Source organism: Cyprinodon tularosa, unplaced genomic scaffold (assembly GCF_016077235.1).
Source record: "Cyprinodon tularosa strain WSP-4 unplaced genomic scaffold, ASM1607723v1 ctg223, whole genome shotgun sequence".
Classification (NCBI taxonomy): Eukaryota; Metazoa; Chordata; class Actinopteri; order Cyprinodontiformes; family Cyprinodontidae; genus Cyprinodon; species Cyprinodon tularosa.
The window spans coordinates 1401039-1414899 of record NW_024038833.1 but is presented as its reverse complement, the minus strand read 5'-3'; the positions used below and the strand labels follow the sequence as shown (position 1 = coordinate 1414899).

The window sequence follows — 13861 nt, the reverse complement described above, 5'->3', positions numbered from 1 at the left end:
AATTCCTTTTTTAGGGTGAGTTAAGATAAAATATATATATTTACTAAAAGTTATAAAAGGTAGTTCAGCAGTAATGTCAGTGATAATTTATTATCAAACACTGTATTCAGATTCATAAAAAAAATTACCAAGAAATCCACACTAAAGATGAGTGCTGTTTGAAGAGTTTTGTTATTGTTAGTTCTAGATCTCTGGATTATTTGCTCATTGAAGATTAATACTTTAGACATCCATGCAATATTGTGAAATTTTGGTAAATTTGGGCTATTTATTTTGGAGTTAACTGCACAAAGTTAAATTTCATCTGTGATTTTATAGAGAAAGCATGTTTAATATTGAGACAGAAAAAGGAGAGTTTTTCATGTTAATAAACATAATTATTATGCCTTTTATAATAATTTATCTAAAATTTCAAGCTAGATATCGATAATTGATAGTATCGATATCCATTTTGAAATTTTAGTACTGTGTCAAACCTTTACGTTCTTTAAATTTAAAAGCTGACATGTACAAGGATTACTATTTATTTAAAGGGCTCATGGAAGGTTAGATGATGATGCCACTGCTTTTCAAATGAATGTTAAATTAATTCACATCTAGGTTAAATGAAGACCCACCTGTAGATTTATCTCAAATATTCTCCTTCCTTTTGTGAGATCATGGGGAAAAGAAATCTGAGATATCAATAAAAGATTTGTGGACCTCAAATCTTCTACATCCTTAGAACATGACGTTTATCTGTACAAAAAGATTTTTTTTGTTTTTGTTTTTTATTATTCTTACTGTTGATCACCAAGCTTCATGTCGTATTTTTAAGCATTTTTATTTATGTATTTATTCATCATTATTTTTTATACTATATCATATGTTTAGTTTTGTCTCCTATGCTGCTCAAACTTATTGCCCATGGTGGGAATAATTAAATGCTTTAAATCTAAATCTAAATAAATGATATGCGGAAACAAAAGCACAAAAAAAAGTGGTTTTTGGTGCAGTAAAATCTTTTATCTAACTTATTAACTCTATTCGTCATAAGTTCTAGTCTGTATTTTTAAGCTTCAGCAAAAACTAGACTCTAAAAATTTAGCGTTTTGAAACACACTCACGGCGCATGGGCACTGTAGCTCACAGCAGGACTGATTCTGCTCCGAGTCCAGACGTTACAGGATCACACACAGAGCAAGAGGTAGTCCCAACAACAGTCATTTTGGCAGGGTGCAACAGTACTGCAAAAGCCTGCTCGCTGCCCATGGGACTGATATATGCTCTGAACTTGGCATACCCTGAACTTTGCAAAACTTTTCCTGGAGTTGGATGGATTTAAACTGTCCCCAAAAGTAAACAACCTGAAGAAGAAGTTGCTTTCCTAAATTCATTCATGACTTTGTCATCTTAGGGTAGGAAAATGTGGCCTCATACGCCAAGAATCAGAAGGGGGTTCCAGTTAATCTTAGTGGAAGGTCACCTGTCATTAATGTTTTATTTTTATTTTTTTTGCCAAATAAGGTATATGTCATTTCGCAAAAACTAACAGATAACTTTATTGAAATATCTAGAAAAATGTTATTCTTCATTGAGAATTGTTACACAGTTTAAGCTGTTAATTTTTAAATGTGTTGATTTTGTTTAATAAATGTAATTGCATTCTTTAAAGACCACTAGTTTGGACGACTGGTTTAAATGTTGAAATTGCAGTGTTTCAGCGTGTAGGTTTGTACAATTTTTATTGCATATTTGAGTAGTGACTATATTAGCAGGTCTGAGTTGAATGTGGTGTATGTGAAATAATGTGTATTTGCTGTTAACAAGTCATACAAACCTTATCTTTTTTCAGCACAAATTCTAATGCAGTACAACACAATGCACTTTTGATATTAATGGTATTTTTGTACATGCTTTTTTAATTTAAATAGAGGCGTACATAATCTTTACACCACTGCTCAAAGTTTGAGTGGCTGTTTCTGTCCTGACCCTCACCTAGAAGTTGTAAACGGTTGGTGTAAAGGCTTGTAAATTTTTTATTGCATATTTGATTCCAGTTAGAGGGCTGCTCAGTAGAGCAGTGAGTAGCACTGTTGACTTGCAGCAAGATGGTTCCAAGTTCGATTCCTGGCCTGGGGTCTTTCTGCATGGAGTTTGCATCTTCTCCCTATGCGTGCATTCTCTCTAAGTACTCCGGCTTCCTCCTACAGTCCGTTAATCGGCTTCTCTAAATTCTCCTTAGGTGTGCGTGAATGGTTGTTTGTCTCTGTGTTGCCTTAAAATATTGAGTAGAATTCTGTCTGTGCTTATGAAAAACAAATACACTATTCAATTTGTTTAAATAAATCTAACTTAATACTTGGATGTTAGTAAATGTTACTCAATATCTTCATGTTTTATGGAAAGTAAAATTTACTTGATACTGGCAAGTAAGTGTTACTTGATATTCCAGAATTACATTTTACCTAAATCATTTGCATGTACTTACAATACATTTTTTATGTAAATCTAACGAGTTGTTTTTTTTTCAGTGCAGGTAAAATATAATATTCATATACACGTTGGAACTGAGAGACTAAGAGGAACCTCTAATTATTTAAGGCATTCTGCAAATTGCAATTGCAAATTGCCTTGGCAATCCTAACTGAGCCGAAACAGGAAAAATGTAATTGGACCTGGTACCAGACAGTAGGACTGAAAACACTGCTTCTATCTTGTAAAGTTTGTGCAAGTAATTATTACACAATTTAGATCCATGTTAATAACTGCTTCCTCAAAACACATGCTTTTCAAATACACTACACAAATAAAGATGTAATATAGCTAATTGTTTAAGCAACAAATATTGGAGTTGAGCATTAATACAGGCAAGGGTGACTCACACAATACTGGTGCATATAACAGTGGTTTCAATTTCAAGGAAACGTTTAAACACTCAGCAGGGAATTCAATGCTGGCCTTCAAAAAGTTAAAACTACTCATTGGTGGAAAAGCCTTTACTACCTGTACGACTCTTTCTGCTGCCATTCTAACTGCATTGCACCATAATTAATACATTATAAAGGTTGACATATTCAATCATTCAATGCTGCTGAGATTGCAGAGTACCTTACTGCCCCTAAAAACATCTGCAAAGCTCAGACTATGAGAAAACTTAGCAGTTCACACTGTTCACACTTTGCACCATTACTGTTTTTACGGCTTTTATTTATTTTTTTAATAACATTTTTGCTGTTTGGTATTTCAGATAAGTGCTTTGTTTTTATTTTGTTGTTTTCAAATATGCAATGTTAATAGACACTCAACAGTGCTTACTATTTTTAAGGTTTGTAGGGAGGGTAATTAAAGATGTTGCACAACTGGACATATCACCAGTCCGAACATAGATGGGTATTAATGAGTGAATCAAATCATAACTTGTAAATGACACAGATAAAATCTATCAAAGCAAGAAAATACCATGACTTTTATTACCCTTGCAAACCTTTCATGAGGCTGCATTGACAGCAAGAGGATCAAGAGAAAAGAACAATTGTTTAATGCCAAAAAATGTGTGCAACAGATGCAAAAAAATAATGAAATTCTAGCAGGAGAGCTGACAGGATGTTGTAGCTCATATTCAAAGGAGATGATTGGTATATGACAACAGCTGCTTCACTCAGTGTGTGCTACAGGCGCACCTTAGGATAGGGTCCTAATCTGAAAAGTTGTTAGCCTGCTGTGTCCCCTGCTGAGGTCTGATAAGGCTGTTCAGCAGACATGTAACAAAAATAACCTTTAGAGAGGAAAGTTTTATTATCTACTATAACCAAAATATTATAACATGTTTGAGGCAGTGTTGATGATGCAGTGATGGTTCTAAACTTCTAGAAAAAATTGAACAAGGGGACCAGGATGAGGCCAGTGGGGTTTTTTTTTCATGGGGGCAAAGAATAAAAAAAAGAAAAGAAAAACAAAAACAGGTAAGGAGTTTATTGTTTATTATACCAAGTGAGCCACAGAGCGATGTAATACCAGTGAATATCATACCAAAACTAAGATACAATACTAATTTTACATTACATCCTTGTTATAAGTGAGGAAATATCTTGCTACAACTCTATCTGCTCAATAATCTTAAAAACTAAAAATCATACAAGCTTGCTAAGAAAATAATAATTAATAAAAACTCCCAGACAGGTTTCCTTATAGCGCAAAATAGCTACTTTCATTTCAGGATGTTTGTTTGAGCAGAGTTAAAGCTCTATAGCACAGCTAAAAAGTATGTCAACACGAAAACAAAGTGAAATAATTTGTTCAGCATCCCATAAAGGATGGAGACACATAGCAAAGGCAGACTGTTAAATCAAACGAGTGAAAAGAGACTTAAAGGAAGCACTGAATGCACTTTCCACTTGATTTCTAAAAGTCCCCATCTATTATTCTGTGTCAGTATACTTAATTGCACACAGAGCATCTCTCTTGTTAGTAAGAAAACACATTTTCAAAGCTTCTCTATTGTTTAAACCTGGAATTATGTTCAGGTCAAGTGTAGACTGGCTTGGAAATGACTAAATGTTTGATATTGAAAATAATTAGATAACCTTAAAAATCATAATAATAACATTTCCAGCTGAAATTGGAACAGGAAAAGTAAGGCTGGACAATATGGCCAAAAGTTATATCACAATATATTTCTCAATTCCCATCGATAAGAGACAATTCCGATATCAATAAAAACTAAATGGAAGTCTCCAAAAGATTTCCAAGAGGTGCAGGAAAAGATGCCCTTTGTAAGGAGCCCCCTCCCCATAACATTTTATAAATGATTAAACTTAAAATAAAAAAATCTATCTTTATTTGGAGCAACAAACTCAACAAATGAAATGCAAATTCAACTATATAAATATCTCTCCACTCTTGGATTCTCCTCTTTCAATCTCTGTTTCAGTTTAGGCCTGAAAGACTGTGTCCCCAAATCATAATAATAAATTAGAAAAACAACTAACTACTAGCTCTGAAAATGCAAAATGAAGTTCACCAGTCAATTCTGAAACCTAACTTTTAATAAACCATATTAATACTGCAGCGAGCTCTTTACAGGTCTTTAGTTTTTATAACATTGTGTGAAGATGTCTCCCCCTCTCTAAATGCTACAAGCAAACAAAACAAATCCTATCCATATTTTACACTTAATTCATGTTAACAACACTGGTAATTTTTCCTTGCATTAACCAAACTTTTAACACAGATGAGTTCACTTAAAACTAAATTAATCAATTCACACGTCACATAATGTTTCAGGATGGCAGGGACAAGCTTATGCTCTCATCTGTTGCTTGAAGTCTTAGCACTGTGCTCAGCTCTTGTACTCTGACTTTAAGCTGCAGCTTGCTAATGCTTATAAACTTCATGCTTACTAAATGGTCTACATATCATTCATCAAATACTAAAACCGAGATATTGGTGGAGAGGGCTTATACCCGGTACAGGGAATCCAAAATGGGAAAATTTTAACTTTATCACGGTCACTAATTCAGTGATTAAATATAGAGGTAATTGAAAGTTTACATGAGCTCCTATTAAAGAAAATTATAAAATTATAAATTCACACTAGTGATTCAAATAATACAAAACTGAAAAAGTAATAATAAAGCAAAAATAATTGAATGATAATGTATCCATCCATCCATCCATCCATCCATCCATTTTCGTCCTATTATCTGGGGCCAGGTCGCGGAGGCAGCAGTCTAAGCAAAGATGCCCAGACTTCCCGATCCACACACACTTCCTCCAGCTGCTCTGGGGGGACCCCGAGGCGACACCAGGCCAGCTCAGAGACATTGTCCCTCCAGCGTGTCCTGGGCCTTCCACGAGGCCTCCTCCCAATGGGACATGCCTGGAACATCTCCCAAGGCAGGTGACAAGGAGGCATCCGAAACAGATGCCCAAACCTCCTCACATGGCTCCTTTTGACATGGAGGAGCAACAATTCCGAGCTCCTCCTACTGTAGGTAACTGAGCCCCTCCCCCTGCCCAGCTACCCTGCGAAGGAAACTCATTTCGGCTGCTTGATAATGATAATTTAAAAAGGAAAAATATCCATTTAAAATTATGGTTTCATAAAATAATAGAAAAATAAATAAAACTGTCCCAGACCAATTAAAATACAATTGCTCTTGAACAGCAAACCACTGTACCTGTCAACGGGCACAGAACTCTAACTGAACATTATAGAAAACACCTGACTTCAGTTATTGCCTTAAAGTGTTGCTCTACAGAATTGGGACACTAACAGAGCCCACTAGTGGTCCAATGCACTTCAGTTTTCACTTTATGATGGCAGCATCATGGTTTTGTTTGCAGCATGTTGTGTGTGGTTGCAGCGTTTTACTGTTGCATTTGTGTTTTTGTGTTTGCATGTTTTGGATTTTGCATTGTATGAGTGTTTGCAGCTCATTTTGGCGTTTGCTGCATGTTTTCTCCTGTTTCTCCTGCAGCTTGTTTCTTTTTTTGTTTGCAGCATTTTTTGTTTCCTTTTGTTTTTAATGCTCATGTGTTTTGGTAGCTAGGACAGAAAACTGCCCTCACACTCTGTTTATTTCATTCAATCAATCTACCTATTTATAAATTTTTTTTGGACCCAGACTGTAGAGACTAAAAATACATTTGTAATTCCTAGTATCAGTAATAATAGGGACATGTACTTGTCCATCAACTTCCCAGCAATATCTGAATGCCTCTGCAGCATTGCCTTTAGCTTCACCATACTGTATTCTAAATGCCTTTCGAGTCTTTTCCATTTTGAAAGCAAAATTTTTCAATCTGGATGTTGTATTTTTTTTTTTTTTTTTTTTTTTACAACTTTGCTGGGAGTTGCTGAAGATATTAGCCCCATTATTTAGTGGTTAACCAATTTCTTACATGTGCAATATTTTACCCCAGGCCACGTGGTGTTATTGTAAAAATACATAGAAGGGCTTTATTTACTTAACACACAAAAATAACAAATAATACTCCAGCAGGAAAAGGGTAATTTTTCACCAAAACATTGTATGCAACCGCCATATTCCACTGGCATAAACATTTAAAAAGTCATATAATAAGACTAAAGCCCTTTAAAGTCAGACAGAGTTTGCCTTTTTTGACACAGCCCAATCTTAAATAAAACATATATGTTGTTTAAAGGTAGCATATTATGGTCTAATCAGCCTCCTAGGGCATAGTTTATTTGCATGTTTGCATATTTCCATTCCATTTAAATGGTCATAAAAGGAGGCTAGAAACAGATGGGCAAGGTGAAAAACAAGGTAGTGGGCCATTTCCTTTTATGTAAAAGTGTTTTAATCAGCTGGTCAGTTAGACAACCTCATTTGGTCATCATAGATTCTTAATGATCAGAAGCATTTTAGAGACAGAATGTGTTGCTTGTTATTGAATTTAAGAGTTTCTGAATACATTCACAATATCAGTCGAGCTCTTCATTAGACTTTCTCATATCTTCAATAATTTGATAAAACACAACCTTGAAAGCAGCAAAAAAGGGTACCTTTGTACCGTAATAAATGCAGCCAATGAGATTTACGAAAACAGCAATGGGATTCTGTCTTTTAACTAGATAATGCAAATTCACTTTCCTTTGTGAGAGGAAATGAGTTTCTCAAGAGGTGCAGTTGGTGAAAGACCAGATAAGACAAAGTTACTATGGGAGTATCTGAATCGTCCATGACTCGATTAGCATTCTGATGAGCATAATACCATTTAAAAGAGAATGGTGTAATTCCAAGTGTGATACATTCAAATGACTGTGACTCATTGCAAGAGTGAAAATGCATATGGTATCAATATGAAGCAGCTGAATGATTTTAAAAACCCATTTCCTGAAACACATCATAACCATATTCTAAACAACTTGTATGTCTCAACTGAAAGTTATTTTTAGGTGATCTAAGACAATAGAACTTTATGTGACTATTGTACAGAGCACTTTAGAGGTGTGGTAGAGGCTCAAATCAAAGGTGTGCAACAAAAAAATCTGCAGCAATCATGTGATGCCATCATATCAATATGGACCAAAGCCTCAGAAATGTTTTGGCACCTTTTTAAACTACGTTGAGATGAATTTAGATGATTCCAAATGAAAATGTTGGCCCACCCAGAGGCTAGCATATTTTACCTAATAAAGTGTGCATTAGGTATAGGTGAAGCCGCAATAGAATGCAAAAAAAGTTGCAAAAAATGTGGTATTACATACAATAAAAACAATTGTGTTAAAGTAAAATTTTACCAATCAAAATATGTTTTCACCAAAAAAAAAAAGACAACAAGGAAATAAAACCCACTAAGCAATGATGTGTTTAGCTGTTCCTCCTTGCTGGAGATAGACATTAGCATCAAAGACGCACGTTGTCTGGGTCAGAACGCATTCTTAAAGTGCATATTGACAGGTAAGAATACGCGTCTTGCTGTACCATAATGACAGACGTAAAAAGTGGTGCTTGTAGGTAAAAGATGGCGAAAAAAGCTGTGAATTTTCGGAAAAACGGTTGCTTTTCGTGGGTGAATTTCAATCTTAACGTGATAATTGGATGCGAATAGTGGCATTCTTGGCTTGCCATACATGTCATATAAACAGCACACAGCCAGGGTTGCAGAACCAAAGGAGGCTTGGCTAACAAAGCAACAATTCCTGAGATGTATGTTTTCTGCTTTATCTGAAGAATTTCTGTGTCATCCTTCTTCCAGGTGTCAAAATGCAGTCAGTGCTTTGAAAAGTAAAATTTGGCATTTGCTATTCTAAGCAAGTTATTTCCACCAGCGGCTGATAAACATCTACCTCATAAGTGTACACCTGCTGGTGGCTTAGCCTCACACTTGTCCCACCGTCCTGTATCACACCTGGGCATTTTTAACAGAAGAATAAATTTTAGCACCCAATCTATGTAAAGCCCTTTTCTTATATCTAAAGTACATTATCAAAGTAAAAACTATAAAGGAGGCGAGAAATGTTTTTGCCTCCACCTAGTTTGTGTACTTTTAGTATTTTTGTGTTATAGTTCTTAGAAACCAGCTGCTACGTGCTTCTTTATTTAGTTGTTTTTGTGTTCTACCTTTTCTCTATGCTGGCTGTTGCAAATAAACAGCAAGAAATTCCTCCGAATTCAATAAGCTGAAACAATCTGTTGCTTTCACTTGTGCAAGTCATATGTTTAAGCCTAAGGAGTCAAAAGAGAAAGTCTGGAAGAAAATTGGTTTGAGGATGGCGTTTTTTTCTTAGATGACTAAAAGGTTTTCATAGATACCTTTTTGAAGAATCCAAAACAAGAAGAAAAGCTGAAAAAGTATTTTAAAGATTTTTCAAGATGCTTAAAACGTCTAATATAACCGACAAGCAAGAACAGTGAATGACAAAAAGAATGATTGTGTTTATAATTAGTTACATATTTTCTCTCATGCTGTTTGCATGTTCTTTTCATGCTTTCCTGTGTGTGTATTTATGATGTTAACCGTAAGCAGAGAGTAGAATGTCATGGAAGGTTTACATTAGTCAGCAGAAGCAGTGGACCACATCATTAGTCACCCTGACACCCTCTTCTGGCCCCGGCTTTATTGATGAGACCAAGCTCAACAGCTAACCCTCTCTTAACACACAAACACAGACGCTGATCCTCCTCTAAAAGCAACAGGAGACTGATTCAGCAGCTCAGGTGGAGAGGCCAGTACTGTGGCTTGGTATGAGCTAGGAGCTGCTGCGTGTCCAGAAAATTAACATCCAGCAGAGCAGAAAATGTTCAATGTTCAACAATGTTTTTTTTTTGTCTGCAGGTGGAGTGCACAGCTGATTCAGAAACAAATATCTTTACAACAGATCTGGTCAGGTTGTGAATGGCAGGGCACGATCATAGGGTTCCAAGTGTGTCACAGCAATGAGCTCAAAGCTGTTTATGGCCTCAATGACTCTGACATTTAGCAGGATGCTGCAATTTATCAGGTTCTTAGTCTAACTCAAGCACACAGGCACACAGTGTCACATAAAAGATTACCATTAGGTCTAACAGTGCTGCAACACATAACTTTGTGTACGTTTTAAACTGATGCTATGTGTGTAGATGCGTTTGGGAAAAGGAAAAATATTCCTTTAGACATTTATGATTAAATAAAATATAAAAGGAGGAGAAAACAAAACAAATCAATGCATTATAAATGCTCCAAATGTTCCTCCTGAAACACCCAATCAATAAGAATTTACTGTTTCGTAACAGGATACAGCAGCTACTTTCTGTTGATCAGCTTTAGTCCGTATATGGCAAAATGTATGCTTTTAAAATCTGTTCATATAAATAAAGCACAGCTTCCCACAATAAAGCAAATATTAGATTATTTTAGAACAGACAGTACTCTTATGTCCCTCATTTATAGCTTTAACCTTAAGCCATTTCAAAATTCATCATGCAAGTTGATATCAAGTTAAGGAGGAGTGCTCTCTGTATGCAGAGTCACTGTTTCAGTTGATTCTAAGAGTGAGTTCTTGCTAACCACAGGGGGAGTTAGAGACAGCAGTGATAGCATAATCTGTTTCTTCATTGCCTCTCTTATATTTTGTTCAGTAAGGCGTTTTCCACTTTTGCTTCTTTCCCGCATTTCTCAATGTTGCTTTTTTCAGTGGGTTTTCAAAAGTTGAGCAGTGTCAAATTCATTACTGAAAGGAAATATCCAAAATGCTGCTCTATCTTCAGATGAATGGCCATAAAGAAAAAAAGGAACTGTCAAAGCTGAACTGCGAGCTGAAAAGTGCTCTTTCTCTGTAGTTAATATTTAAAAAGTTCAGAAAAAACAGTGAAGACAGCAGACCTTCCTTTTGCAGGCTTTGGGGCCACAGAATCAGATATTTCAACTTAGGCTGTAATCAAACATTTACCCACACAGCTAGAAATAGAAATGGATTCATTTCCAGAGTCATTCACACCATCTCATAAACAAGCATGCACATACACACAGCAAATCACAACCAGATAAAAGATGTATGTGCTCTTACCCGAGCGTTGTCATAGTAACAATGGTGTACCAAAAGGAGGCTGGGATGCTGGTGAATTTGCTGGAGCTTGAACCCTTCTCTGCGTAGAACATGACAGTGGCAAAGATAATTATGGCCATGGTAAGGGAGAAGAGCAGGAAGCCCAGCTCCGAGGCACAGCTCTTCAGCGTGTAACCCAGGATGCGCAGGCCCTGAGAGTGACGGGAGAACTTAAAGATACGAAACACCCGGAAAACCCGCAGAGTCACGAAAGCCCCGCTCACGTCCTCATTGTCGGTCATCACCAGCCCAATGTAATATGGCAGGATGGCCACCACATCTATGATACTCATGACGGACCTCATGAAGCGGTAGCGGTTGGGGGCTGCAAACAGGCGCATCAGGTATTCCACGGTGAAGATCATCACACAGGCTGTGTCCATGCAGAAAAAGGCCACAGTGTAGCGCTCGCCACATGGCACTTCCTTCATGTTTGGCACTGAGCCACAGGGCACCGTCTCTACCACATTAGTGATGACAGAAACAGCAATAAAAAAACCAGTGACATAGTAAAAGACCAGAGCCATAGTTGAAGTGTGAGGGTTCTCAAAAGCCCGCCACATGGTCTCCCTGAACGTCATATTGGGCAGCTTGGCATCTTTGTTGTCCTCCTGATCGTCCATGAGACGTTCTGCATTCTCCCTCTTCCTGTCCTTGTACTCTTCATAGCAGCAATCCCCAATAATCTCTGGAACAATGCCAAAGAAGGCCAGCTCCTCCTCATACGAGGAGATGCACTCATATCGTGGATAGTGGAGCTTACCAGTGCGGTAGAAGTTGAGCACACTGTGAAACACATCAGGATCACGGTCAAAGAAGTACTCCTTGGTGTCCTCATTGTAGAAGAACTCCTTTTCCGAGCTACCGAGCAGCGTGTCCGGATAGCGGTCCAGCGTGTTCCTCCAGGTCTGGTAACGGCGTCCGCTGACATTAAGGACAATGAGCTCATCCTGCCTCTTGTTCTTTTCGGTGGGGGCAACTGGCATGGGCAAGTTGGCCACAGGCATCCAGCCGATCGCCGCTGCCCGGGCAAACGGAAGCCATGCTGCTACTCCCGCTGCCATGATGGTTCTGGCTCGGGGGAGCAAAGGGGAACAGGTCAAGCACCTTCGCTACCAGCCTTACTTCAGCTTCTTCACCATCTAGCATAAAAAGAGGGAAGAACTTTGAGAGGTTGGGGATTATTTACTTCAAAGGGATATGTCAACTACACCAAAGATATGTGGAATTTCTATCTGTTATTAAAAAAAAAAAAAAACAGAAGCTTCAATGTAAAGAACATTGCAATCTAAATAAAGGAAGAAAAGCCAGCCTTTTTTATTAGACAGCTGCTATAATGTATTCTTAATGGATAATCTTGCTGGATTACTAAAAGTATGATTAAAATATTGTTAATCATCAAATAAACGAGAACTACATTGCTAGATATAGTTTTGTTTGGTAAAACTTGCTTAGCTAGAGACACACTGCACCCTCAGAGAGCATTTTCTGCCTTGACTTCAAGGTTATCTTTCCTTACTGATTTCAGAGGAACTGCTGTGAGAGAGAACCTCCTCATGTCACAATTAACAGCAGGTAACTTAGAGGTCATAGAAGATAAATAGGAGAGCAAAATGCCTAAGTTGGTGAGGTTTTATCCTTTACATTGCTTTAAAACTTTGACTTTGTTAAAGGTTTTATTGGGGGAAGATGAAAAAACCTGTTGAGTTCCAACTCAAACAGGGACTAAATAAATAAATACATTAAAAAAAATAAAATAAAACTAGATGATCCATCTTTTACTTTCAAAATTAAGCAAACTACCCGCTGATGCGCATTTAAATAAACCATTTTCATTTGGCGATGTTCATTTCAAACTACGCTGGAGAACCTGAAGGTGCAATGAACCAAAGAGACACAGAACAGGTTGGTAAAAACATCCTCTTTGCAGCTCAGTGTCGCCAGTCAGACTTCAAACTCCCCGATCCTAAATTCTCCATGAAGAGAAACACGTCCGTCTCCAAGAACAGTTAAGTTACAACCAGACAGCGTGTTTTTTTTATTACCGTGTCCGAAAAAAATATGCCACATAAGAAGTTATTCAGCTAAAAAGAAAGACATTTCTACTAAGAAGGGAAGGAAAGTGGAAAAGTAGCATTGAGCGACGTACCGCAGCTGTTTTCTGTCAGTTTCCATGATGCAGGAGGAGAAATGATGAGCGCAGTCCGCTGAGAGGAGCGCGTTACCTTGGCTTTTAGGGATGACTAGTAGGAAGAGACTGAGGAGGAGGAGGAGCGCTCTTCCTCTCTCTCCTCCTCCCTCTCTCTCCCTCTTTGCGCAGCGATGGTTTATGAACCCAACCGCAGTTGATTCAGGATTTTAGGAAATGCATCATGACCGGTTGATTTAAAGGTTTATTTGTTGTTGTTTTTTTTCTGCAGAAATAACGAACTAGAAGTATTGCATTTGTTCCTTTAGATTTGCAAATTCTGTTTTAATTAATTTTTCAACATTTTTGCATTTGTCTTAAGTGAAAGCACAGCTATTTAAATGTCTTTAAAACATCTATATAAACCGAGCAACACGAAAGAAAGAGAGTTCAACGTTCAGGAAGTCTCTCAAAGCAGTTCTTTTAATGAATAAAAGGGATTTATTCAATGGCATAACTATCGGGCTGCAGGGGCCCCACGATATTGACACCTGGTTGGCCCACTACTCAATTGTGGACAAGGTCGTCTCTTTGCGGATGGTATGGTGAGATTACACTAGTTTTCACTAGATGCGTATGGCGGCAATGATCTGCATTGGATGGCGCACATGACGTGAAATAAATATTTATAAACATAA

At 37.3% G+C, this 13861-nt stretch overlaps 1 protein-coding gene across 2 annotated transcripts in view; it reads right to left on the bottom strand.

Moving 5' to 3' along the window:
• The window catches only part of LOC119784335 (potassium voltage-gated channel subfamily D member 3-like), a 145820-nt gene extending 132522 nt beyond the window's left edge, over positions 1 to 13298 (bottom strand). For both annotated transcript variants that reach the window (XM_038286329.1, XM_038286330.1), the window contains exons 1-2: positions 13185 to 13298; positions 10997 to 12177 (exon numbers count right to left, since the gene is read on the bottom strand). In XM_038286329.1, the coding sequence (XP_038142257.1) occupies positions 10997 to 12099 (1103 nt within the window). In that variant the 5' untranslated portion in view covers positions 12100 to 12177; positions 13185 to 13298. The remainder of the gene's footprint in view (positions 1 to 10996; positions 12178 to 13184) is intronic.
• Positions 13299 to 13861: the final 563 nt, after the last annotated feature.